The sequence below is a fragment of the Bos javanicus genome, chromosome 26, assembly GCF_032452875.1.
Source record: "Bos javanicus breed banteng chromosome 26, ARS-OSU_banteng_1.0, whole genome shotgun sequence".
Lineage (NCBI taxonomy): Eukaryota > Metazoa > Chordata > Mammalia > Artiodactyla > Bovidae > Bos > Bos javanicus.
This window is the reverse complement of record NC_083893.1, coordinates 18392820-18420413: the sequence shown is the minus strand read 5'-3', so window position 1 is coordinate 18420413 and position 27594 is coordinate 18392820. Positions and strand designations below refer to the sequence as shown.

The 27594-nt window shown below is 38.7% G+C and overlaps 2 protein-coding genes across 4 annotated transcripts in view; one reads left to right on the top strand and one right to left on the bottom strand.

The window, feature by feature from the left end:
* ARHGAP19 (Rho GTPase activating protein 19) overlaps positions 1 to 27594 on the top strand; it is a 67886-nt gene that overhangs the window by 21793 nt on the left and 18499 nt on the right. For 2 of the 3 annotated variants that reach the window (XM_061402972.1, XM_061402969.1), the window contains exons 2-6: positions 6807 to 7096; positions 8328 to 8408; positions 10325 to 10534; positions 13641 to 13867; positions 15802 to 15888. In XM_061402972.1, the coding sequence (XP_061258956.1) occupies positions 6807 to 7096; positions 8328 to 8408; positions 10325 to 10534; positions 13641 to 13867; positions 15802 to 15888 (895 nt within the window). The remainder of the gene's footprint in view (positions 1 to 6806; positions 7097 to 8327; positions 8409 to 10324; positions 10535 to 13640; positions 13868 to 15801; positions 15889 to 27594) is intronic. The other variant, XM_061402971.1, reaches the window with a different exon arrangement.
* LOC133239235 (small ribosomal subunit protein uS8-like) lies at positions 14308 to 15063 on the bottom strand. The gene has a single exon (XM_061402973.1). It carries the CDS (start codon positions 15053 to 15055, stop codon positions 14588 to 14590), a length of 468 nt encoding a protein of 155 aa, XP_061258957.1. The 5' UTR covers positions 15056 to 15063; the 3' UTR covers positions 14308 to 14587.

Here is a 27594-nt window from a genome sequence, read left to right as displayed (position 1 = left end):
TTAAAATGAGAGTTTCTTGAAATCTCATGCTTGTTTTTCTGTTGGTTATTTATTTTTTCATATTGATTGTACGACATCTGTATATATTCAGGGTATGAGCCTTTTTTAACCATATATATTGTAGATATATTTCCCCACCATATATATTGTAGATATATTTTTTACTTTCTTAATGGTGTCTTTTGATAACATAGTTCTTATTTTAATGAACTCAAAAGTATTGAGCTTTTTCTTTGTGGTTGCTATTTTTAATGTGTAATTTAAAAATTATTTCCCCACTCTGAGTTCAATAATATATTCTTCTATATTAACCTTCTAGTAGGGTTACTGTTTTGTTTTTCACCGTTAGATCAATAATTCACCCAAAATTGACCTTGTGTATAGTGACATTGGAGAAGGCAATGGCACCCCACTCCAGTACTCTTGCCTGGAAAATCCCATGGATGGAGGAGCCTGGTGGGCTGCAGTCTATGGGGTCGCTAAGAGTCGGACACGACTGAGCGACTTCACTTTCACTTTTCATTTTCATGCACTGGAGAAGGAAATGGCAACCCACTCCAGTGCTCTTGCCTGGAGAATCCCAGGGACGGGGGAGCCTGGTGGGCTGCCGTCTCTGGGGTCGCACAGAGTCAGACACGACTGAAGCGACTTAGCAGCAGCAGCATAGTGACATAGGTGTCAGTTTTCACTTTTTCCCCCTATAGTTGTCCACATGTCTCAGCACCATTCAGTGAAAAGGTCATTCATTCCCCATTGATTTGTAGCACCTTATCCTGAGTCCAGTAAAGAAGAAAGGAAGTAATAAAGATCAGAACAGATGTTAGTGAAATAAATACCAAACATGTAACAGAGGAATTCAGCAAACCCAAAAACTGGAACCTTGACAATGCTAATAAAAATTGATAAATCTCTAATAAGATTCATAAATTAAAAAAAAAAATTACCAGTATCAGGAACAAGGACGAGCAGATCACTATTGAACCTGGACACGTTAATAAGTTCCTCAGAGGATATTACAAACAAGTTTATGCCAATAAAGAAATATACAACTTATCAAAATTAATACAAGAAGAAATAGAAAATTTGAATAGTTCTGTAACACAAAATAAATTGAATATATATAATTAAAAACCTTACAAAGAAAACTCTAGGTTCAGATGACTTCATCAGCCAATTCCATCACTTAAGGAAGAAATGACAGTAGCACTTAAACTTTTTCAGAAAATAGAAAAATAAGACACACTCCCCAACTCACTTTGACAGGCCAGCACAACCTTGATATAAAACCTAATGAAGAAAAATATAAGAAAGGACAATTCTATGATAATCTCACTTGGGACATATATGGAGAAACCTAAACAAACAATTAGTAAACCAAACTCAGCAGCATATAAAAATGATAAAACATCACTACAATATTTGGTTTATTCTAGAAATACCCAGTTGGTTTAACATTAGTCAGTACCATTCACTACATAAACAAAGGAGAAAAATTACATGATTATCAAAAATTTTTGATAATACTAAGCAGATACTCATGTGAAATGCTGGGCTGGATGAAGCACAAGCTGGAATCAAGATTGTGGGGAGAAATATCAATAACCTCAGATATGCAGATGACACCACCCTCATAGCAGAAAGTGAAGAACTAAAGAGCCTCTTGATGAAAGCGAAAGATGAGAGTGAAAAAGTTGGCTTAAAACTCAACATTGAGAAAACTAAGATCATGGCATCTGGTCCCATCACTTCATGGGAAATAGATGGGGAAACAATGGAAACTGACAAACTTTATTTTTTGCGGCTCCAAAATCACTGCAGATGGTGATTGCAGCCATGAAATTAAAAGACGCTTACTCCCTGGCAGGAAAGCTATGACCAACCTAGACAGCATATTAAAAAGCAGAGATATTACTTAGCCAACAAAGGTCCATCTAGTCAAAGCTATGGTTTTTCCAGTAGTCATGTACGGATGTGAGAGTTGGAGTATAAAGAAAGCTGAGCACTGAAGAATTGATGCTTTTGGACTGTGGAGTTGGAGAAGACCCTTGAGAGTCCCTTGGCCTGCAAGGAGATCCAGCCAGTCAATCCTAAAGGAAATCAGTCCTGAATGTTCATTGGAAGGACCGATGCTGAAGCTACAACTCCAATTCTTTGGCCACCTGATGCAAAGAACAGACTCACTGGAAAAGACTGTGATGCTGGGAAAGATTCAAGGCAGGAGAAGGGGACAACAGGGGATGAGATGGTTGGGTAGTGTCACTGACTCGATGGACATGAGTTTTGAGTAAACTCCGGGAGTTGGTGATGGACAGGGAAGCCTGATGTGCTGCAGTCCATGGGGTCGCAAAGAGTTGGACATGACGGAGCGACTGAACTGAAGCACAGACTCAGTATAATAAATAAATAACCCTTAGCAAACTAAGAATAAGAAGATATCACCCTAATCTGGTATCACCTGAATCTGATAGGCTTCCCTGGTAACTCAGCTGGTAAAGAATCTGCCTGTAAAGTGGGAGACCTGGGTTCGATCCCTGGGTTGGGAAGATCTCTAGGAGAGGGGAATGGCTACCCAGTCCAGTATTCTGGCCTGGAGAATTCCATGGACTGTTCAGTCCAGGGGGTTGCAAAGAGTCGGACATGAGTGAGCGACTTTCACTAAATCTGATAGTTTATGCCAAAATGATAGATGGCGGAAGATACCATTTTTCAATTTGCTTTACCTTTTTAACTTCTAAAGTTAGGATTATTTTCATATTTATTAGTTATTTAGACCTCTCTTCTATGAATTGGTCATATCTTTTGACTAATTTTCTTTGAGTGTTTTTCTTATAAATTTTAGTCATATTGATAAATTCTGAATACTAATCCTTTTGTATGAATAAAAGTTTTTTTTCAGCTTATAGCTTATCTTTTATTAATACTTAAAAATTTTAAATTTATTTATTTATTATGAATGAGTAGTGTTAATATGTTCACTTGAATCGAAAATCCAGAAAATACAAAACATACAGTGAAAAGTTTCTCTCCCACTCCTGTTCTTTCATCCAGTTCCCCTCTCCAGAGGTACTGTGACTTCATTTTTTAAGAACTTTGTTTATAATGTCATTTGTTGAACAGACATTTAAAATTTTGATGTAGTTAAATGTTTCAGTCTTCTCTTTGTGGATTGTACATTTTATATTGTGTTTAAGAATGCTTTCCTCTGCCCCATTAATTTATTTTTTTTCCAGGTTTGACTTTTTATATTTAGACCTTTATTCTGTCTGGAATTTATTTTTTGTGTAGGGATTGCTCTTGCCTTTATATGCTTGTCCTTATACTCTTATATTGTGTGATTGTTTTGTCTAATGCAGTGTTCAATGTGATGGGAGACTGTTGAGCTTCATCTACGTGTTGGCAAATATAATTAACTGGTCCAGTTTTAAATTTCTGTTTTGTTCCTACTTGCAGATGAATGCTTAAGAGTCCTAATAAGTACTGCCTTTCAGGCCACATAATGTGCCTTGTGTCCTCTAACATATCTGGAATTTGTGTAGGCTGTGATAGGGCAGGGAAAGGAGGGTTTCATTGTTACAACAAACAAGGAGAAAGTTTTTTTCCTGTCTCTTCGATTTACCAATGCCTCATCAGAAGCTTTCAGCACTTATGTAAGAAATTAATTTTTTTTCTTAAACTTGAACAAACTTACAGCTCATTTTAAAATTAGTTACTGTAGAGGGAGAAGGTGGTTTTGCTTAATAATAGTATTTTTTTTCTTTAGCTCTTCTCTTAAGTTCTTCACCATGTTCCTTGATATTCTTAGCTTTACATTGTGGTACTATGTATTCCATGGAAAGAGATTATTGGACTTTGTGATATGCGGATAATTTAAAAGCATTACCTACTGTATCTGTCTTTTCCTTCTCTTATCTTCCGTTTTACTTCTTTTTAACCATTTCTCTCCATTTTTGTCTTACCACATGCTCCACTCAGAAAAAATAAGGAAGAGGACAAAAAAGAATTAGGTTTAAGAAATTAAAGTGAGACAAAACAAAAGTGAATGATTATGGGAAGGAAAGGGAGAGAAAGTGGAAGGGGAAAAGAAACTGTGTTTGCTTACTGGTTACTTCTGTATTAGGACTCCTTAGGTATCTTTTTCTTGTATTCCTTGTAAATAGGTGGGGGCAGCCTTGAACTTATTCTCCTGCCTGTTCTAACTATGAGGGAACAGAGTCAGAAAGGATCCTGTTGAGAAACAATATAGGTAGGGTTTTGTGCTTCTAGCTCCTTTCTGCATGTGTATTTGATCCAGTTTAGTGCCTGAAGGTCAACTCTTATGTAAGTTTTGGAATCTCAACTGAGTCTTACTCTGGATATTAATAAACTGAAGATCTGGAGGTTATATGTATGTATGTATTTCTACTTTAGGAATATAATGGATGCTGTTCATGTACATTTATATGTTAGAATTAATTTGATCTGAATTGCTTTTCAGAATTAAAAGAGATGTGACAGTCATAAAAGCTTAGATTTGATAAATTATAAGACTCTTTTGGTGCTAATCCATTTCATGATTTTCTGGCGCTCTCAGTACAGTAGTAATTTCTCATTGGCAGTGATTATAAATAATAATCTATTGACTCATATCTTGACTGAAATAAGCCAACATTTAAAATAAAAAGAGGCTTTGTCAATGACTTAGGATGAAGATTCTTTTTGATTTTAATTGGCTCATATCATAATCATTGGCATCTTTAAATCATTGGCATCTTTAGCCTTAGTATGTAAAAAGGTTGAGGAAAGAGCATTTTTAGTTCTCTTTCTTAAGACTTTGGCTTGAGAACACATATTTATAATTTTTAAGTTTTATGTGAATTCTTATATTATCATTTTAGAGAAAAGAAAGAAATTTGGTAGTCACCAACTGAACACTTGGGCTGTTGATTAAAATTAGGTAATAACTTTTCAAGGACATAGAGATGAACGCTCAAGTTTACCCACACCTTGTTTTCATTATACCAAATTAAAGATGATCTTTGTAAAACTTCCCCAGCCGTCCCGCGGTTAAGACTGTGCTTCCACTGCAGGGAAACTAGGATCCCACAGGCTGTGGGCAAAAAAAAAAAAGAGATCCAGGTAGTATTGGTAAAGTGTGTTAGAGATTAGTTATGTTTAATATGTAGAGGTATCATTTTTCCTGGAACAGAGGTTTGGTAGCTAGGGTGTTGTGGAAACTTGTAAGTTGTGATTGTTTTATTGTGGGACTGTTTGATCGAGTCAGGTAAATTTCAGCTTTGCCTGACAGATGTGAGTCAGTTGTTCTTTCTGGTTTGTGTTACATCTACTCATTGGTTGCATAATAGATGACTGTTTATATAATAAGAATTAGAACAAGCCATTAGAGATAATTGATAATAGATACAAACAGGCGGTGATGTGTCTGCTACAAGAGATGGAATAATACAGTTCTTATATGTACATGTTAAAAGTAAAAAGAATTTAGTAATTACGTATTAGAAAACAATAAGGAAGAAAGTATTGCTGAGAGTCAAAGGAGCTTTTCCAGTGTAGCCCAGATAATGTAGGAGTGGAAAACCAGGTAAGATCAGGGGCCAACAGAACATATCTGCTGAGTATTACTCAGTGATAGAAGAGATAGAAGAAGCAAAATATGAATTTTTTTCCAAGTGCCTTAGAGAGGAAGGACCTTGAGCAAAGTTTGGACTTAGACGATGGGCCAGAGACATCCAGAACAAAGGATTTTAAAATAAAACCTATTTCTGAACCTGGGCAAGGCTGAATTAATATCTATTTTGTGTACCTGTAAGTGCCTTCCATTCTAGTTAAGGCTTTTTGGTTATGAGGAACAGAATCCAGGGATACTTGGCTCAACTGAAAGGGACTGATTATAAGGAAACACCTGTCTGTGTAGGGACCTAGGAACCAAAAGACCTTGAGTGTAGAGTAAATGTCTTCGAAATGTCTATTATACTAGATATAGTTTTGTCTCTTCAGTAGCCTCATGCTTACTGTCCCGTGGTTTCTGTGGCATTTGCGAGTAGCCTGACTGTGGTACTATCAGCAGTTGATCACCAGATGGGAAATACCATATGCTGGCTGTACTCCTGAGAGGGGGCTTCCCTGGTGGCTCAGTGGTAAAGAATCTGCCTGCAATGCAGGAGACGCAGGAGAGGCAATGCTGGAGACCCAGGAGACACAGTTGCAATACCTGGGTTGGGAAGATCTGGAGGAGGGCTTGACAACCCACTCCATTATTCTTGCCTGGAGAATCCCATGGAGAGAGGAGCCTGGCAGGCTACAGTCCCTAGGGTCACACAGAGTCAGACGTGACTGAGGTGACTGAACATGTGCACTCAAGAAGGCCTTAATTTAATGATTGCCCATTGCCATGTTAGGGGGAACAGTTGCAGGTCTAATGTTTTAGAAGTATTTAACAATGATGATGGTTTAGGGTTTAACTTTTAATAAGGAAATGTGGTCTCTGTGGCTGCCAATTCTAAACTACTGTTAGACTCAGGAGGCTGTAAGGGTCTTATCTTCTTGTAGACTGAATGTGTAAAATTAAGAGGCAAATTCAGGTCATACCATAGAGGCTATCTGATGTCTTTTCTTTAAACTAAATTTCTGAGTATCTATGTGGGTATAACCTAAACAGCAGCGAGTCCAGCTTGTCTCCTTTGTGCAGTCAACAGATTAAGTATTAGGTTTTCAAAAGACTGGTATATGTAGATGAGCCCACAGAAAGAATGAATAATTGTGTTGTTGAGAGGGAATGAAAAACGCATACAAAAATGATCCCCTCAAAGATTCTTCTGTTTCATTGTTTTCAGTGAAGCTATCTGCAACTTTGTCATCTGCAATGACTCTTCCCTTCAAAGTCAGCCCATTATCTTCAATCCTGACTTTTTTGTGGAGAAACTCCGACATGAGAAACCTGAGGTGTTCACTGAGTTGGTGGTCAGCAATATTACAAGACTTATTGATCTACCTGGAACTGAGTTGGCTCAGCTAATGGGAGAAGAGGACCTTAAGTTGCCTGGTGGGGCAGGCCCGGCATCAGGATTCTTCCGGTCTCTAATGTCTCTCAAGCGAAAGGGTAGGAATTGTGTCTGTGAAGGGGGCAGGTCTCAGTTGCTTCCTGGGCTCTACTCCAAACATTTGCACATTCGTGGAGGAGTTACTATTATTGTAAAGCATTTTTTTAGTCATTTTTTTCATTACATGAATAGTAAAACTTTAAGTAACATTGATAAAAATTATAAAAATTACCTAGATTAATTAAAGCATATATATCAGTCTCCAGAAAATAGCATGATTCGTTTACATAGTTATCAGGAGCACCTTGATTTTCATGCTCTATTAATACTATACTAAAAATATTAAAAGAACAAAGTTATACAGCTGGTGACTACAGTAAAGAAAGTTTGACCATTTTTTTATTGCAGTAGTTTTATTGCAGTAGTTCTCTAATGTTTTCATTCCATAGAATGCTTTGATAAGGTAAATATTAATACTTATGAATCAAAAAGCCTTCTCAGAAATAAGTTATTAGTTTTATATACTATAAATTATGATTATTAACACTGTTTTTGATAAGATGTGAAAGAGATTCCATTTTGTTTTATTAAATATAAGGAAATCCCAAGGGCAGCAAAAAAGTTTAAACATAACAGGTTAGACCCTATACCAGCTCTAGTGGATAATCTATCATGTTCTAATAATCATGGGTATAAGTTCTATTTTTTGTTTGTTTTTAAATTAAATATCAATATTCCAAGTATTGTTAATTAAAGAAGAAGATGGTCTTTGCCTTCAGGGAACCTACTATGTAAGATTAAACTTGCAGAGTTGATTGAAAGATGTTCTGATTGCATTTTCTTTTTTCTTTTTTTAATTTTATTTTATTTTTAAACTTTACAATATTGTATTGGTTTTGCCAAATATCTAAGTGAATCCACCACAGGTATACACGTATTGCCCATCCCGAACCCTCCTCCCTCCTCCCTCCCCATACCATCCCTCTGGGTCGTCCCGGTGTACCAGCCCCAAGCATCCAGTATCGTGCATCGAACCTGGACTGGTGACTCGTTTCCTATATGATATTATACGTATTTCAATGCCATTCTCCCAAATCATCCCACCCTCTCCCTCTCCCTGATTACATTTTCTGATGTACTTCCAACTCTAAAGTTTTTTTGTACTGACCATGTGAACATACTTGCTCAACTGTGACACAGGATGCTTGAGGGGTATGCTGATTTTAAATATGCTGATTTTGTAATGTTTGTGGAAAATATAGCCTTGTTCTATTGTATGGCTTTTTTCAGAAAAAGGAGTAGTCTTTGGATCCCCACTGACAGAGGAAGGCATTGCCCAGATATACCAACTGATTGAATATCTACACAAGAGTAAGACTACTTGAAATTTTTTAATTCTTTGTTAATGAACAGTTGTCAGTTTTCTGTTGGGAGCTTAATATCCTTGAGTTAGTAGGTGTCAGTTAACCATTAGCAAAGACGCTAATTAATCAATGATAATTTCAGGTGGCATGTTTCTCAATATATTTCCTTATAAATTTCATCTCATGTATTGATTTGCTTTATACTCTCACACACACACACACTCACACATACACACACACACATTATATAGTGTCTATGAAATCACATTTTGCCCTGGATTGAGAGAGGCGCATCTTCTGGAAAAAATACATTGCTTCTAAAGAGTCTCAACATTTATTCCAGGGATAATAATTTATCACCAAAGATACCTTTGAACTCTAGAATTCTCTGATTAAAACACACTCAACTTAATTCCCTTTTCACTTTTTTAGTAGTCATACTGGATATGTCATTGCTTTAAGTACTTGGCACAGCTGAGTGTATATAAAATGTGTGGCTTTATGTGATGCCATGATGAATTCAACACTAATGGTTATTTTTGGCTTGCTCTACCTGGGACACTGTGCTGGGAGCTAGAGCAGAGGTTACAAACTGACAGCCTAAGGGCTTAAGTTATCTATTTTCATGTTTTGTTTGGCTGATTAAGTTAAAAATAAAACTAGTTTCCAGTCTTTTAAAATGGGAAAAGTCCAGGTTTTCAGCTTTCTTTGGATAACAGGAAGATCTAGCATACTTGAGCCCTGTGGCCTCTTGGGACACAGTCATCTGGAGCACAGGTGGGTGCTTACCAGTTTGTTAGGGTTCCTGTTCATTCATTTACTGTTGCCAGAGTGGCTGGTAGGCATTTCAACTTGGAAACCTGAATTAAGGAGCTATTCAGAGAAATACATACTTAAGCTGAAAACAGGACCTCTCATGCTTCTACCAGATCAAACTGAAACAATGTGTCTCATCTTTTTTAACCCTTAGATTAGTTTAGAATCTAGGTTGAAGGGAAGCATCCTTAAGTTGGAATGACTGAGCTTCTGGCAGTCTGTTAGATGGAAAGGTGATCTGACAGATTAGAGTTCTAATTCCTGGGGTAGTGCAGAGACCCTCGATTCATTTTAGGCTGGGAAACTGTTTATAGGAGCAATGTACCTCCACAGATAAACTCAGCCCCTCCAACAAAGTCTGGGATGGCTCATGGGAAGGGGACTTCAGGAAGACGTGGCTTTCCTTCCAACTTATTTTTCAAGCTCTATTATATATAAAATAGATAACCAACAAGGACCTACTGCATAGCACAGGGAACTATACTTAATATTTTGTAATAACCTATAATGCAAAATAATCTAATACATACATACATATATATATATGTATATATATATGGGTTTCCCTTGTGGTCAGCTGGTAAAGAATCTGCCTGCAATGTGGGAGACCTGGGTTTGATCACTGGGTTGGGAAGATCCCTTGGAGAAGGGAAAGGCTACCCACTCCAGTATCCTGGCCTGGAGAATTCCATGGACTGTGTAGTCCATGGGGTCGCAAAGAGTCGGACACGACTGAGCAACGTTCATATATATATATATCTCACTTTGCTGTATGCCTGAAGCTAACACAACATTTTAAATCAACTATATTTCAATAGGAGTTAAAAAAAAACCGGATAAAATTCAGTCTCCAGATGTGCCTCAGGAGGTTCAGTGACTCCTGGGTGGACCATCTCTCAGCCTGGAAGATCTCTGGGTGCTCAGGGATGTTCAGATAAGTTTCCCCAGGGGTCAGTAGGTCTCAGCTCCTCTGAGAAGAAAGGCAAAACCTCCTTCAGGGTTTTGTAAGGGTCTTTCAAATATAAAGTGGTCTTTTAGATGACTTATTTTAATCATAATTCTCTGTTTCTTTTTTCCTGTCCTCTGTTCTTCTTCCATGCCGAACAGACTTACGAGTAGAGGGTTTGTTTAGAGTACCAGGGAATAGTGTCCGACAGCAGATTTTAAGAGATGCTCTCAATAATGGAACTGATATTGACTTGGAATCAGGGGAGTTTCACTCAAATGATGTTGCTACCTTGCTGAAGATGTTTCTAGGAGAGTTACCTGAGCCCCTGCTGACACATAAACATTTTCACGCACACCTCAAAATTGCTGGTGAGTATTGGAGGTGAGAAGGGGCTGTAGGTACATTTATTTCAATTTAGTAAAGTCATCTGGAATATTTTTGTAACCCACAGAATATTCTGTTGTTTGTAAACAATAATATTGTGTTGTTTGTAACTTCTGCTAATATTGGTTAAGACTTCATGATAGTTCTGGGCTTTCTGAATACTCATAAGCATTGGCTAGTTACGTTTGATTTAGTCAAATTTTTTTGTCAAATAAACTTCTTTGAAGATACAGTCTGGGTTTTGTTTATTTTTGTGTTCCTGATGGATCCTAGCATTGTGCTTTGAACATTTTAGTTGTTTAATTAATGTATGCTTTTCACTGGATTGATTGACACACCCAAGTCAATGGTCACAGTTTTGATGTATTTGCCTTGGTTTGGAACTTTTGCTAAGTATTAATATGCCTCAGTTGAGATCATCTCTACTGTTGAAAATTTGCTCTTTAAAAAATAATTTTGCTTGTTTTCTAAATAGGCAATACATTCTTATGAATTAAAATTCAAAAGGTTCCAAGAGCATCCAGTGAAAAGCCTCTTTTCCATCTCTGTTCCCTGGTACTCAGTTTTTCTTCCAAGAGAGAACCAGTACTATTGATTTCTAATGTATCCTTACAGAGAGATTTTAGACACTTACAAATACCTGCATATATTTCTTTTCTCTCTTTTTATGTAATGGTAGGGTGTTATACACATGGTTCTGTGGTTTGCTTTTTTAATTTACTGTGTCTTGCAGAATGTTCCATTTTCAGCTCATAAACAGTTGCCTCTTTTCCTTTTATGCCTGTGTGGTAAGGAATTCATTCTTAAATTGCACAGCAGTTGTGCTGCTATAGACTCTAAGTGCACACAGCATCAACGTCCATACTGTATTTACCTAGTTTTCTACCCTTGAGCCTTTCTCTCTTGCTTCTAATCTTAAGGAAAAGAAATAGAAGGTTTTTTTCTTTTGAATAATTTTTACCGCTTAGAAAAAAATAGGTTTTGAATTTCTAAAGTAAGATTAGATTTTGTTAGCACTTCCAGGAACAATTTAGATGATACAAATGAGAAAATATTTCTAGAATATTATACAGCTTTATAGTTGTTTTGGCTTCCCTCGTAGCTCAGTCGGTAAAGAATCTGCCTGCAGTGCAGGAGATCCGGATTCCATCCCTGGGTCGGGAAGATCCCCTGGAGAAGGAAATGGCAACCCATTCCAGTATTCTTGCCTGGAAAATCCCATGGACAGAGGAGCCTGGTGGGCTGTGGTCCATGGGGTTGCAAAGAGTTGGGCACGCCGGAGCAACTAACACTTGATATCATCACAGTTTTTTGGGGGGAGAAATAAAAGTTTTTGGATCTTTGAAAAAGATATAGAAAATATTGATAAGTTCTTTTTATAAGGGTTAACATGAATAATGCCTGTTCTGTTTGCTTTCCTGTTGAGTTAATTTAGTACAGTATCTGAAACTTCCCCTCCACCACCCCATGATTCACTGGTCTTTGAGATCACACTAAGGTGTGGCACAGGTGTAGCATTTGACATGCCTTACTGATAACAGGCAGGGATTTTTGTTTTCAATTTCGTATTAACAGGAAACAGTCTAGAGATATTATTTGCCTTTCCTAAACCTGGAATTATAATTGAAGTTAAACAGCTTCAATAACACACTGTAATCATTTTCAGGTCTACATGAATTATACCCAAATGTTTTTCAGTGTCTTTTGAAATTCTGATGATCTAGGGAGAAGGCGATGGCACCCCACTCCAGTACTCTTGCCTGGAAAATCCCATGGATGGAGGAGCCTGGTAGGCTGCAGTCCATGGGGTCGCTAAGAATCGGACACGACTGAGCGACTTCACTTTCACTTTTCACTTTCATGCATTAGTGAAGGAAATGGCAACCCACTCCAGTGTTCTTGCCTGGAGAATCCCAGGGACGGGGGAGCCTGGCGGGCTGCCATCTATGGAGTCGCACAGAGTCGGACACGACTGAAGCGACTTAGCAGCAGCAGCAACAGGGACAGTTTTTAATTGATAACCTGTATAGCCTGTGAGAGAAGAAGCCATGATTCTGACTCTGTAAGGAGCCATGATTCTGACTCTGATACCTGGATCATCCTGGTATCAGGTCATGATTCACTCTCATAGTTTTTTAGCAGTAAAATATCTTGTTGAGGAAGTGTGAAGGGGGTGGCATTATCAGAGATATGTGTGGACTGTTTTCATTTCTCTTGAGTATATAACTGGGAATGGAATTACTACGTCATATGATAACTCTATGTTTAACTTTTTGAGGAACTGCCAAGTTGTTTTCCACAGTAGCCATACCATTTTTTACATTCCCACCAGCAATGTAGGAGAGTGGTGGGGTTTTTTTTGGCTCCACTGTATGGCATGTGGAATCTTAGTTCCCCAACCAGTGATCAAACCTGCGCCCCCTACAGTGAAAGCGCAGAGGCTTAACCACTGGACTGCCAGGGAAGTCCCTGTAGAAGAGTTTAATTTTCTTAGCATTCTTGCCAGCACTTGTTATTGTCAGTCTTTTTGACTATAGCCACACCAGTGATTGGGGTCTGCCCTGGTGGCTCAGAGGTTAAGGCGTCTGCCTGCAATATGGGAGAACTGGGTTCAATCCCTGGGTCCGGAAGATCCCCTGGAGAAGGAAATGGCAACCCACTCCAGTGTTCTTGCCTGGAGAATCCCATGGACGAAGGAGCCTGGTGGGCTACAGTCCACGGGGTTGCAAAGAGTTGGACACGACTGAGTGACTTCACTCACACCACTGATTATGAAGTAGTATCTCATTGGGGTTTTGATTTACATTTCTCTGATAGCTAATGATACCGAGTATACAAATGCTTATTGGCCGCTTATATATCTTATTTGAAGGAATGTTTAAGTCTTTTGCCTATTTTTAACTGGGTTTTTGTCTTTTTATTATTAAATTATATTGATATGATTTTGTTATTATATTTTGCTATAATCTCTGTTTATACTTGATTCTTTTTTTCCTTTCTCTTATTGGAGGATGATACATAGTAGGAACATTGATTTTTTTTTTTCTTGTATATTTTCCATCCCTTACAATCGTCTCTTTTATCCTCAAGATTTGATGCAGTTTGATGATAAAGGAAACAAGACCAGTGTACCAGATAAGGAACGGCAAATCGAGGCTCTTCAGTTGCTCTTCCTCATTCTCCCTCCACCCAATCGTAACTTGCTGAAGTTACTGCTTGATCTCCTGTACCAGACAGCAAAGAAACAAGACAAGAATAAGATGTCCGCCTATAACCTTGCCCTTATGTTTGCACCTCATGTCTTATGGCCCAAAAATGTAAGTGTCGGGGGAACAGAAAGACTGCTTGGTTTTCTTGAGCTGGGCCTCATCCTATAGCTGTACTTCGTGTGGTTATCAAGGGTCCAAGTTCTGGTCTTCAGCTTTATTAGGTTAGGAACTTACTTTGTTAGATCATTTAAGAGTTATCAAACCGCCAATTCCTGTTAATCTCGCTTATAAATCAATCTGATAAACCTGAATTACAATTTCAGTGGAAACTCTTAGTGGAAGATTATAGCTACTAAATATACCGGAATACTCATGTTGGGTGGTCAATGTAAACTCCTTCATAACATGAAAGCCTTCTTGGGAAATCAAATTGATTTCTGAAGATCAAATGGTGTGAATTTAAACCAGAGCTGTGTGATCTCACAGGATGGCAGCCCTGAGCTTTTAGATAGAGCGATACTGCCTCGTCCTAACTTTCCTATGTCCTGTAGACGTACTCTCCTTAGAGAAAGCTGAATGTCCTTCTTTTTTTTTTTTTCAACTTTCAGCTTTTTATTTTGTATTGAGATAGAGCCGATTAACAATGTTCTGGTAGTTTCAGGCAAACAGTGAAGGGACTCAGCCGTAGATATGTATATATCCTGAATGTGCTTCTTTAACTGAGACCATGGCCTTCCTAGTGACTTACATGAGAAGTAAATTGTATAGTCTTTTGAACTAATTTTTTTTTTTTTCCTCTGAGGCATTTTACTTGTATGTACTACATCCCTAGAAAAAGAATCCAAGGATTTTCCCTCCTGTATGTTTTTGTCTTGCTTCTTCATGTTCCATGAGGCCAGCTGAGGTTGTCAGTACAATGAAACCAAACTGACGGGATGGGAGCAGGTTCTTCCACCATTTTTCTAGATCTTTGAGTTGCACATCAAATCTGGGGCTGATCACTCCACACTTATTTAGCCTGCCTGTGAGGTTCACAACAATTTTCCCAGCCCTGTGATCATCAGTGATTTCAAATTCGCCAATGTAACCACGCTTCATCACTGTTAGAAACCTGACGATGACTTTGGAGCACGGCCTAATAAGGACCTGGTGTTTGCCTCTCTTCTCGGCATTGTTGATACTCTTGAGCGTGTCAGCCAGGACATTCATGCGCACCATTCTGGCGGCACGGAAGGATGGCGGAAAGACTGAACTAATTCTTGACCTGGAAGCCGTTAGTTTCATATTCCTGTCCATTCATAAAACAGAGCTTCTGCCCAGAGGAAGGTTGCTGTGGGGAGGGATATGAGAGGAAAAAGACATACCAAGATTTGTCCATGTTAAGGGCATAAAACCTCATACCTAAAAGAGTTTTAGAACCAGCTCAATGAGACTGAAAATAAACAAGTGATATGACTATAAAGTTAAGAGGTCTTAGAACACACAAACATTAAGTAACAAAGATACATGTTGAGAATGCAGGCTTTGGGATAGTAGAGACGCTGAAGTGCTTAAAAAGAGGCAGGGGAAACAAGAGAAGGGACTCAGTGACCATTTGACTATTTTTAAGAAACGGATGTCACCTTTAACATCAATTTGTAGTGACAATTCTCTTTTGTCTTTGGAGAAACTAGTTTCTCTGAAGAGCAATGTTCTCGGTGACTGGTATGGATTCTATTCTTCTTGTCCCTTTTCCCAGGAAAGATGATCTTCAGCATACATGTCTAATTCTCAGGCAGAATTAGAAGAGGAAAATTGGTTCTCTTGGATTTCCTGGTCACTTCAGGGACACATGGTTCTTCCTAGGTTGTATCGTTTCAAGTGGAAACCTGCTGAGCCAAAAAGTCTTTCCAGAATTAAACACTGTAGTAGAGTCGGCTTTCTTGGTGATAGATGCTATCATACATTTGAAAAAATTAGCTTATTAATAAGTAAATGGGAGTATCTGCCTTCCACTTCCCAGTTCTTCATCTCTTTTTTTTGCTTTCTTTTGCTCTAAATAGGCCACTGCAAATGACCTTCAAGAGAATATCACAAAATTAAATGATGGGATGGCTTTTATGATTAAACACTCTCAGAAACTTTTTAAGGTAGGTAATAAATGGGATTTGGATAGTGAGAAGATAAAGAGATGGAGCAAGGTGGGATCCTGAGAGGGCTGTAAAGATGGCTAAATAAGAAAGGCCCTGACTGGAACTGGGAACCAAACAGACAGTGGTAAAACTGAGAGGGAACGACCTGGGTAGGGAAGAATGTGAAGGTGCCTGAGAGCTGAGCAGGTCTCTGCCTCCTGGCCTGTGGGCTCTACCCTTTGAGTCATCCTTCCTTTTTCATGAAAAACAGCAGATGCTGGAAGCAGAGCAGTAGTTTTATCCTGCCTGCTTCCTGCCGGTTGGGATTTGACAGCCTCCTTTCATCTTGTATTCCTAGTCGTTTTTAGTGCACACTAGCACTGTTTCTGCCAATGTGATTTTCTTAATAGCTTTGTGGGTCTCTGTGGATTTTAGTGAGATTCACTCAGAAGATAAATTTGAAGATAAACCCTTCTCTTCCATGGACTCCTGCTGAGAAGGCTGAGGGACAGTACCTTTCAGCTTCCGGGAGGCCCTCTGGTTGTATTGAGAGGCTCTGGGAGGCACCCCTTTATCCTTTTGAAAGGGCTCTTTGTGTAACTGAATATTTTTGACCTTTTGATGTTTCCAGTGTTTTAGCAAAAGGTTTTACAGTCACATCCTTGGTCTTTTCTTTAGAGTGTACTTTCCTGATGGTGAATTTCTTAATTTTAATGTCTTTTGCCATCTGGAAAAGCTGAGAATTTTTAAGACCACTCCGTTCTGGTTCCTTTTTTTGCCTTTCTTAAAAAAAAAAAATTGGTAAAATACATATGACAACATTTACTATATGTGTACAGGCCAGTGGTATTAATTACATTCATACTGTTGTGCAAACCATCACCACCATCCATCTCTTGAACTCCTTTCATCTTCCTAAACTAAAATGCCATTAAACAATAAAGTTAGTTTAGTTAAAAGACTAAAACTCATTAAACCATTACTCCCCCATTCACCCCTTCCCCTTGGCCCAGGCCACCACCATTCTGCTTTCTGTCTCTGATTTTGACCACTTTAAGTACGTCATGAAAGTGGAATCAACCATACAATATTTGTCTGTTAGTGACTGGCTTACTTCCTTTGGCGTGTCTTCAAGGTTCACCAGTGTTGTAACGTGTCAGAATTTCCTTCCTTTTTAAGGCTGACGTTTCATTCATTGCATATACCACATTTTGCTTATCTGTTGAGGGCACTTGGGTTGCCTTCATGTTTAACTCTTGTGAATAATGCTTCTCTGAACCTGGGCATATCATTTACATTGTGTTTACAACTACATAGCATTTATATTGTATTAGGTATTCTGGAATGGGTGAATTTAATTCAGATGACCATTATATCTACTACTGCGGGCAGGAATCCCTCAGAAGAAATGCAGTGGCCATCATGGTCAACAAAAGAATCTGAAATGCTGTACTTGGATGCAATCTCAAAAACGACAGAATGATCTCTGTTCGTTTCCAAGGCAAACCATTCAATATCACAGTAATCCAAGTCTATGCCCCAACCAGTAACGCTGAAGAAGCTGAAGTTGAATGGTTCTATGAAGACCTACAAGACCTTTTAGAACTAACACCCCAAAAAGATGTCCTTTTCATTATAGGGGACTGGAATGCAAAAGTAGGAAGTTAAGAAACACCTGGGGTAACAGGCAAATTTGGCCTTGGAATACGGAATGAAGCAGGGCAAAGACTAATAGAGTTTTGCCAAGAAAATGCACTGGTCATAACAAACACCCTCTTCCAACAACACAAGAGAAGACTCTATACATGGACATCACCAGATGGTCAACACCGAAATCAGATTGATTATATTCTTTGCAGCCAAAGATGGAGAAGCTCTATACAGTCAGCAAAAATAAGACCAGGAACTGACTGTGGCTCAGACCATGAACTCCTTATTGCGAAATTCAGACTGAAATTGAAGAAAGTAGGAAAAACCACTAGACCATTCAGGTATGACCTAAATCAAATCCTTTATGATTATACAGTGGAAGTGAGAAATAGACTTAAGGGCCTAGATCTGATTGAGTGCCTGATGAACTATGGAATGAGGTTCGTGACATTGTACAGGAGACAGGGATCAAGACCATCCCCATGGAAAAGAAATGCAAAAAAACAAAATGGCTGTCTGGGGAGGCCTTACAAATAGCTGTGAAAAGAAGAGAAGCGAAAAGCAAAGGAGAAAAGGAAAGATATAAACATCTGAATACAGAGTTCCAAAGAATAGCAAGAAGAGATAAGAAAGCCTTCTTCAGCGATCAATGCAAAGAAATAGAGGAAAACAACAGAATGGGAAAGACTAGGGATCTCTTCAAGAAAATCAGAGATACCAAAGGAACATTTCATGCAAAGATGAGCTCGAAAAGGACAGAAATGGTATGGACCTAACAGAAGCAGAAGATATTAAGAAGAGGTGGCAAGAATACACAGAAGAACGGTACAAAAAAGATCTTCACGACCCAGATAATCACGATGGTGTGATCACTGACCTAGAGCCAGACATCCTGGAATGTGAAGTCAAGTGGGCCTTATAAAGCATCACTACGAACAAAGCTAATGGGGGTGATGGAATTCCAGTTGAACTATTCCAAATCCTGAAAGATGATGCTGTGAAAGTGCTGCACTCAATATGCCAGCAAATTTGGGAAACTCAGCAGTGGCCACAGCACTGGAAAAGGTCAGTTTTCATTCCAGTCCCAAAGAAAGGCAATGCCAAAGAATGCTCAAACTACTGCACAATTGCACTCATCTCACACGCTAGTAAAGTAATGCTCAAAATTCTCCAAGGCAGGCTTCAGCAATATGTGAACCATGAACTTCCAGATGTTCAAGCTGGTTTTAGAAAAGGCAGAGGAACCAGAGATCAAATTGCCAACATCCGCTGGATCATAGAAAAAGCAAGAGAGTTCCGGAAAAACATCTATTTCTGCTTTATTGACTATGCCAAAGCCTTTGACTGTATGGATCACAATAAACTGTGGAAAATTCTGAAAGAGATGGGAATACCAGACCACCTGACCTGCCTCTTGAGAAATCTGTATGCAGGTCAGGAAGCAACAGTTTGAAGTGGACATGGAACAACAGACTGGTTCCAAATAGGAAAAGGAGTTCGTCAAGGCTGTATATTGTTAACCTGTTTATTTAACTTATATGCAGAGTACATCATGAGAAACGCTGGACTGGAAGAAACACAAACTGGAATCAAGATTGCTGGGAGAAATATCAATAACCTCAGATATGCAGATGACACCACCCTTATGGCAGAAAGTGAAGAGGAACTCAAAAGCCACTTGATGAAAGTGAAAGTGGAGAGTGAAAAAGTTGGCTTAAAACTCAACATTCAGAAAACGAAGATCATGGCATCTAGTCCTACCACTTCATGGGAAATAGATGTGAAAACAGTGGAAACAGTGTCAGACTTTATTTTTCTGGGCTCCAAAATCACTGCAGATGGTGACCGCAGCCATGAAATTAAAAGACGCTTACTCCTTGGAAGGAAAGTTATGACCTAGATAGCGTATTCAAAAGCAGAGACATTACTTTGCCAACAAAGGTTCGTCTAGTCAAGGCTATGGTTTTTCCTGTGGTCATGTATGGATGTGAGGGTTGGACTGTGAAGAAGGCTGAGCGGCGAAGAATTGATGCTTTTGAACTGTGGTGTTGGAGAAGACTCTTGAGAGTCCTTTGGACTGCAAGGAGATCCAACCAGTCCATTCTGAAGGAGCTCAGCCCTGGGATTTCTTTGGAAGGAATGATGCTAAAGCTGAAACTCCAGTACTTTGGCCACCTCATGCGAAGAGTTGACTCATTGGAAAAGACCCTGGTGCTGGGAGGGATTGGGGGCAGGAGGAGAAGGGGACGACAGAGGATGAGATGGCTGGATGGCATCGCTGACTCAATGGACGTGAGTCTGAGTGAACTCCGGGAGTTGGTGATGGACAGGGAGGCCTGGAGTGCTGCGATTCATGGGGTCGCAAAGAGTTGGACACGACTGAGCAACTGATCTGATCTGATCTGATTATAAGTAATCTACAGATGACTTAAAGTATACAGGAAGATTATTTAGCTTATATGCAAAACTGTTAATACACCATTTTATATAAGGGACTTGAGTATCTATGGATTTTGGTATCTATGGGGAAATCCTAGAACCAATATTCTTTGGATTCTGAGGTACGACTCTGTACCCAGAAATGGAATTGTTGGATCGTATGCTTTAACAGAACTCCTGTACTGTTTTCCATAGTTGATGCACCATTTTACCTTCTTACCAACAGTACACAAGAATTCCCATTTCTTTGCTTCCTCAACAACACTTGTTATTTTGTTTTGGGGATTTTTTTGATTGTAACTGTGTTATTGGGTGTGAGATGGCAACTCATTGTAGTTTCTATTTGCATTTTCCTAATGATTAGTGATGTTGAACACCTTATCATGTCTTTATTGCTAATTTGCATATCTTCTTTGGGGAAATGTCTATTCAAGTCCTTTGCCCATTTCTTTTTTTCTTTTTTGGCCATGCTGCATGGCTTGTGGGATCTTATTACCCTGACCAGGAATTGAACCCATGCCACAGGAGTGAAAGCATCAGTTCCTAACCATTGGACAACCGGAGAATTCCTGCCCATTTTTGAATTGGTTGTTATTTTTTGTTACTGAGTTGTAGGTATTCTTTATATATTCTAGATGTTAATCACTTATCAGACATATGATGTGAAAATATTTCTTCCCACTGGGTGGATTGCTTTTACTTTGTTAATAGTGTCTTGCTGCACAAAATTAAAAAATTTTTTATGAAGTCCCATTTGTCCATTTTTTCTCTTGTTGCCTATGCCTTTAGTGACATATGCAAGAAATCCTTGCCAGATCCAATGCTCTGAAGCTTTTGCCCTATGCTTTAATAGTTTTATTGTTTTATGTCTTGTGTTTATCTATTTTTGGTAATTTTTGTATATGGTATTAGGTAGTGGTCCAGTTTCATCCTTTTGCGTGTGGATATCCAGTTTTCCCAGCGTCATTTGTTAAAAAAAAAACTGCCTTTCCCCATTGAATAGTCTTGTTTGTCACTCTTACTGAAAATCCGTACATCTGAGGGTTTATTTCTGGAGCCTCTTCTGTTCAGTTGGTCTGTATGTTTGTCTTTATGCCAATATCATACTGTTTTGATGACTGTAGCTTTGTAGTAAGTTTTGAAATAAGGAAATGTGAGTCCTCTAGCATTGTTCTTCTTTCTCAATATTGTTTTAGCTATTTGGGGTCCCTTTGACTCTGTATGAATTTTAGGATGGATTTTTCTATTTCTATAAAAACTATCATTGGAATCTTGATAGGGAGTGCAGTAGATTATTTTGGGTAGTATTGACATTTTAACAGTAATAAGTCTTCCAATCCATGAATCTGGGATGTCTTTCCATTAGTTATGTTGACTTTAATTTTTTTCAGTGAATTTTTGTAGTTTTTATTGTACCAATCTTTTACCTCCTTGGTTAATTTCTAAGTACTTTATTCTTTTTGATGCTATATGTAAATGAAGTTGTCTTCTTAATTTCCTTTGTGGATTGTTCATAGTTGGTGTTTGGAAGTACAACTCATTTTTGTGTGTTGACTTTGTATCCTGCTACTTTGCTGAATTTATCAATTCTAACAATTTTTCTATGAAATATTTAGGGTTTTCTACATATGAGGTCATATCATCTATGAATAGAGATAATTTTACTCCTTTCAAATTTGGCTGTCTTTGATTTCTTTTTCTTGCCTAGTTGCTCTGGCTAGTTTTAGTTCCTTTTTATTTAACAGTTTTTCCTTCAGTTTGTCTCTCTTCTTACTTTATAGTCTGCAAGGCCAACAGGAGAGTCTCTCTAGAGTGTGCTAACAAGATGGAGATTGAGATGTATTTTATGCATATATATAAAATATATTACATATATCATGTATTATAAATATAATCTCATAATTTTATCACAGTTGTTTAGCTATATCATGTAACCCAATCATCACAGGAGTAACACTCAAGTCACCAATATTTTATTGGTTAGCAACAAGTCACAAGTCCATTCACACTAGGAAGAGGGAGTTATGCAGAATGTAAACATGGAGGCCACCCTAGAATTTACCCATTCAGGGTGGTGTGATCCAAAGTTCGGAGATTAGGAAACACAGGTCAGAATCTTTGGCTTAGTAGCCTGGAAAACAAAGGGTCAGGGTTGTATTGGAGGCTTAGGTGCCCAAGTCAAAGATTATGATCAATTAGAAGTCAAGATTTAGATAAGTGAATTAGAGCAGTAGTCACAGGACAACTGGAGAAAGAATAGTTTTTAATGGTGAGCAAAGATCTCTCAAATCAGTTCTTATACTCCTCATTTAGAGGAAGAACTAGTTCCAAAGCATGATTTTATGGGAATAAGTTGGGAGGAGTTGTGAATATGAAGAGTAAGGCAGTAGTTGTGAATCAAAATGGGGAATTTCTAGGTGCACTTCCTAACAGAACTCTTTTCTCTTGCTACCATTGCCATGGGGTTAACTTTTTGTGGCCCACCACTCATAAGTTGCAAGAGAGATGGGATCACAGAGATCTCATTGCATCTCATAGTTTAGCTTTCCCACCTTCTGATCTGTTATCTGTTGGGCCCATTCTCTTGCCCTTGGTCCAGCATACACAATTCAGGTATACGATGAAGTTGCACTTCACTGTGAAGGATTTTTTTAAAGTGACTTAAAACAACACAAATTTGTTATCTTACATTTCTATAGGTCAGAAGTCTGGCAGGAATCTCACTGGGCTAAAACTAAGGTGCTGGCAGGGATGCACTCCTTTCTGGATGTTCTAGCAGAGAATCTGTTTACTTGTCTTTTCCAGCTCCTAGAGATTGCCCCTATTCCTTGGCTTGTAGTCCCCTTTCTCCATCTTCAAGGCTAGCAATGTTGTGTCTCTCTGATCCTTCTACTATAGTCATGTTTCCTTCTAACCACAGCTGGGAAAAGTTCTCTGCTTCTGAGAACCCTTGTGATTATGATTATAAGTGAACCTGCTTAGATAACCTGGGATACTCTCCCATTGCAAGGTCTTTAACTTAATCACACCAGCAAAGTCTCTTTTACTTTACTGTGTCAGGTAACATATCACTGTGGAGGATCATAAGAATACAGATTATACAAACCTTAGAGATAAAACATGAGTACAGTCTCCTAGATGTATTTGGCTTAGTTCAGTTCAGTTTAGTTCAGTCGCTCAGTCGTGTCCGACTCTTTGCGACCCTATGGACTGCAGCACGCCAGGCCTCCCTGTCCATCACCAGCTCCCAGAGTTTACCCAAACTCATGTCCATTGAGTCGGTGATGCCATCCATCCATCTAATCCTCTGTCGTCCCCTTCTCCTCTCACCTTCAGTCTTTACCAGTATCAGAGACTTTTCAAATGACTCAGTTCTTCGCATCAGGTGGCCAAAGGATTGGAGTTTCAGCTTCAGCATCCGTCCTTCCAGTGAATATTCAGGACTGATTTCCTTTAGGATTGTTCGTGCAGTCCAAGGGACCCTTAAGAGTCTTCTCTAACACTACAGTTCAAAAAAATAAATTCTTCGGTGCTTAGCCTTCGTTATAGTCCAACTCTCACATTCATACGTGACTACTGGAAAAACCATAGCTTTGACTAGACAGACCTTTGTTGGCAAAGTAATGTCTCTGCTTTTTAATATGGTATATCGGTCGGTCATAACTTTCCTGCCAAGGAGTAAGCATCTTTTAATTTCATGGCTGCAGTCACCATCTGCAGTGATTTTGGAGCCCCCCAAAATAAAGTCTGTCACTGTTTCCACGGTTTCCCCATCTATTTGCCATGAAGTGATGGGGCCTGATGCCCGTGATCTTAGTTTTCTGAATGTTAAGCTTTAAGCCAACTTTTTCACTCTCCTCTTTCACTTTCATCAAGAGGCTCTTTCTGCCATAAGGGTGGTGTTGTCTGCATATCTGAGATTACTGATATTTCTCCCAGCAATCTTGATTCCAGTTTGTGTTTCTTCCAGCCCAGCATTTCTCATGATGTACTCTGAATATAAGTTAAATAACAGGGTGACAATATACAGCCTTGACGTACTCCTTTTCCGATTTGGAGCCAGTCTGTTGTTCCATATCCAGTTCTAACTGTTGCTTCCTGACCTGCATACAGATTTCTCAAGAGGCAGGTCAGGTGGTCTGGTATTCCCATCTCTGTCAGATTTTTCCACAGTTTATTGTGATTCACACAGTCAAAGGCTTTGACATAGTCAATAAAGCAGAAATAGATGTTTTTCTGGAACTCTCTTGCTTTTTCCATGATCCAGCGGATGTTGGCAATTTGATCTCTAGTTCCTTTGCCTTTTCTAAAACCAGCTTGAACATCTGGAAGTTCACAGTTCACATATTGCTGAAGCCTGGCTTGGAGAATTTTGAGCATTACTTTACTAGCGTGTGAGATGAGTGCAATTGGGCGGTAGTTTGAGCATTCTTTGGCATTGCCTTTCTTTCGGATTGGAATGAAAACCGACCTTCTCCAGTCCTGTGGCCACTGCTGAGTTTCCCAAATTTGTTGACATACTGAGTGTAGCACTTTCACAGCATCATCTTTTAGGATTTGAAATAGCTCAACTGGAATTCCATCACTTCCATTAGCTTTTTTCGTAGTGATGCTTCCTAAGGCCCACTTGACTTCACATTCCAGGATGTCTGGCTCTAGGTGAGTGATCACACAATTGTGATTATCTGGGTCATGAAGATCTTTTTTATATAGTTCTTCTGTGTATCCTTGCCGCCTCTTCTTAATATCTTCTGCTTCTGTTAGGTCCATACCATTTCTGTCCTTTATTGAGCCCATCTTTGCATGACATGTTCCCTTGGTATCTCTAATTTTCTTGAAGAGATCTCTAATCTTTCCCATTCTATTGTTTTCCTCTATTTCTTTGCACTGATCACTGAGAAAGGCTTTCTTATTCTCACCTTGCTATTCTTTGGAACTCTGCATTCAGATGTTTATATCTTTCCTTTTCTCCTTTGCTTTTCTCTTCTCTTCTTTTCACAGCTATTTGTAAGGCCTCCCCAGACAGACATTTTGTGTTTTTGCATTTCTTTTTCTTGGGGTCGTCTTGATCCCTGTCTCCTGTACAATGTCACGAACCTCTGTCCATAGTTCATCAGGTACTCTATCAGATCTAGTCCCTTAAATCTATTTCTCACTTCTACTCTATAAGGGATTTGATTAGGTCATACCTGAGTGGTCTAGTAGTTTTTCCTACTTTCTTCAATTTAAGTCTGAATTTGGCAATAAGGAGTTCATGATCTGAGCCACAGTCAGCTCCCAGTCTTGTTTTTGCTAACTCTATAGAGCTTCTCCATCTTTGGCTGCAAAGAATATGATAAGTCTAATTTCAGTGTTGACCATCTGGTGATGTCCATGTGTAGAGTCTTCTCATGTGTTGTTGGAAGAGGGTGTTTGCTATGACCAGTGCGTTCTCTTGGCAAAACTGTTAGTTTTTGCCCCACTTCATTCTGTACTCCAAGGCCAAGTTTGCCTTTTACTCCAGGTGTTTCTTGACTTCCTACTTTTGCATTCCAGTCTCCTATAATGAAAAGGACATCTTTTTTGGGTGTTAGTTCTAAAAGGTCTTGTAGGTCTTCACAGAACCGTTCAGCTTCTTCAGCGTTACTGATTGGTGCATAGACTTGGATTGCCGTGATATTGAATGGTTTGCCTTAGAAATGAACAGAGATCATTCTGTCATTTTTGAGGTTGCATCCAAGTACTGCATTTCGGACTCTTCGGCTTGGTACAAGTTCTAATTATTTCATTCTTTCAAACATTGTCTAGTTTTGCTCTTCCTTTCTGTAGATCTCTCGTTTAGCTCCTCATTCTTGGGACTTTGATTCTTATTTGCTATTTATCTTTGTTTCCAGGCCAGTGTGAGCACTCTTTGAGCCTCTTTTCATCTCTAAAGGAGACAAAGACTGTCTTTTCTTTCTTTCTTTTTTTTGGGGGTTTGTTTTGGTCTTAGAACTTTTATCTTTGGATTTGAGTCAGAACTGTTGTCCTTGTGGGCACCTGCTTCACCGCTTTGGCTCAGTAGGTTCTTCCCTAAGCTTCTCCCTGGATGAAAAGTGGTTGATTGTTCTGTGCGCTCTGTATTCTGAGAGGTCCTGCTTTACCCCCGATTGTTCGTCTTGTGCTTTTCTGTCTTTTTGTTCTCAGGTTCCTTGGGTGGATCGTTTATCTCTTATCCTCAGATTCTATGTTGTTTCATTCTGTGTACTTTGTATTTTTTCCCCTAAAATTATTCCTAACTACTTGAAGTTCTGTCTTCTACTATTATAAGTCCATCTGACCCAATCTGGTTTTCTCTCTTCTCAGTAGGAGTCACCACATCTTTTCTTGGAAATTATGATATATACATATATACACACACACACACACACACACACACACACACACATATAGTTAAGGCCAATCCTCATTTTATGTGAACCGGCCCTTTGTTGTTTTCCTGTGAACTGTAAAATACCTCAGACCCTCAGATTTTCATTTAAACCCATCTACTTTTGATTACTTTTGATTCGCTTTCTGAGTATCCCTTCAGCTCATAGTATCTTTTTGGGGCAATGGTTTTTATGCTTCTTAAAATTTTTAAATTATCTGTTTATTTTTGGCCGTGCTGTATCTTGGTTGCTTTGTGTGGGTTTTTCTCTGGTTGTGGTGATCAGGGATTACTTTTTGTTGAGGTACACAGGCTTCTCATGGTGCTGGCTTCTCTCGTTGCAGAGCACAGGGTCAAGGGCGCTCGGGCTTCAGTAGTGGTGGCACACAGGCTCAGTAGTCGCAGCTGCCAGGCCCTAGAGTTCAGGTTCAATAGTTCTGGCACTCAGGCTTAGGTGTTCCATGGCATGCAGACTCTTCCTGGGGGCAGGGTTCAAACGGCCGTCCCCTGTGTTGGCAGTTGGATTCTTAACCACCAGGCCATCAGGGAAGTCCTGTTTTTTTTTTTTTAATGAAGTTTTAAAATAGATGATGTGGGCTGTCATATTCTTGTTTGGAGGACATTTCCTTTGGCTCTCTTCTGTAGTTTACCAAGGGAAAAATTAAACTTTAGATAACGTAATGTCTTTGTCATGAGACTCATTTTTGGAAAACTTCATTATAAAGTTTTTCAAATATGGAGAAAAGTTGAAAGATTGAAATAAAACTCTCAGATTCAATGAATGTCACCATTTGGCATATTTGCTTTATCTCTCTATGTTCATGCTTTTTATTTACTTTTTTTGGCTGAACCACTGACATGGTATTTTGTCCTTTAAAACTTAAGCATGACTATATCCGTCTACTCTTCTGTCTATTCATTGTATTCATTTTTGAGCGTTTGATATTGAAACTCCAACTGAGAATCTTATCTTATCTAACCCCCCCCAAATAATTGTAATATATAGTACAACTATATATAACTTTGCTCTGTTTTCCAAGTATGTAAATGTATTATCATTTTTTCATAATTCAAAAAATAAAAAAACAAAGAAAAAAGAAGTCAAATAGTAATACAGAAGTACCAATTAAGAAAAGGCATGCATTTCCTAAGAATACGAATATTCTCCTAATATTCACAGTATCATTATCACATCTAAGAGAATTTATAACAATTTCATATCAGCTAATGTTCAATTCATATTCAAA

Coding starts and splice junctions, on each gene's coding strand:
- LOC133239235 (XM_061402973.1), bottom strand. CDS start 15,055: ATGGACAGGAATATGAAACTAACGGCTTCCAGGTCAAGAATTAGTTCA.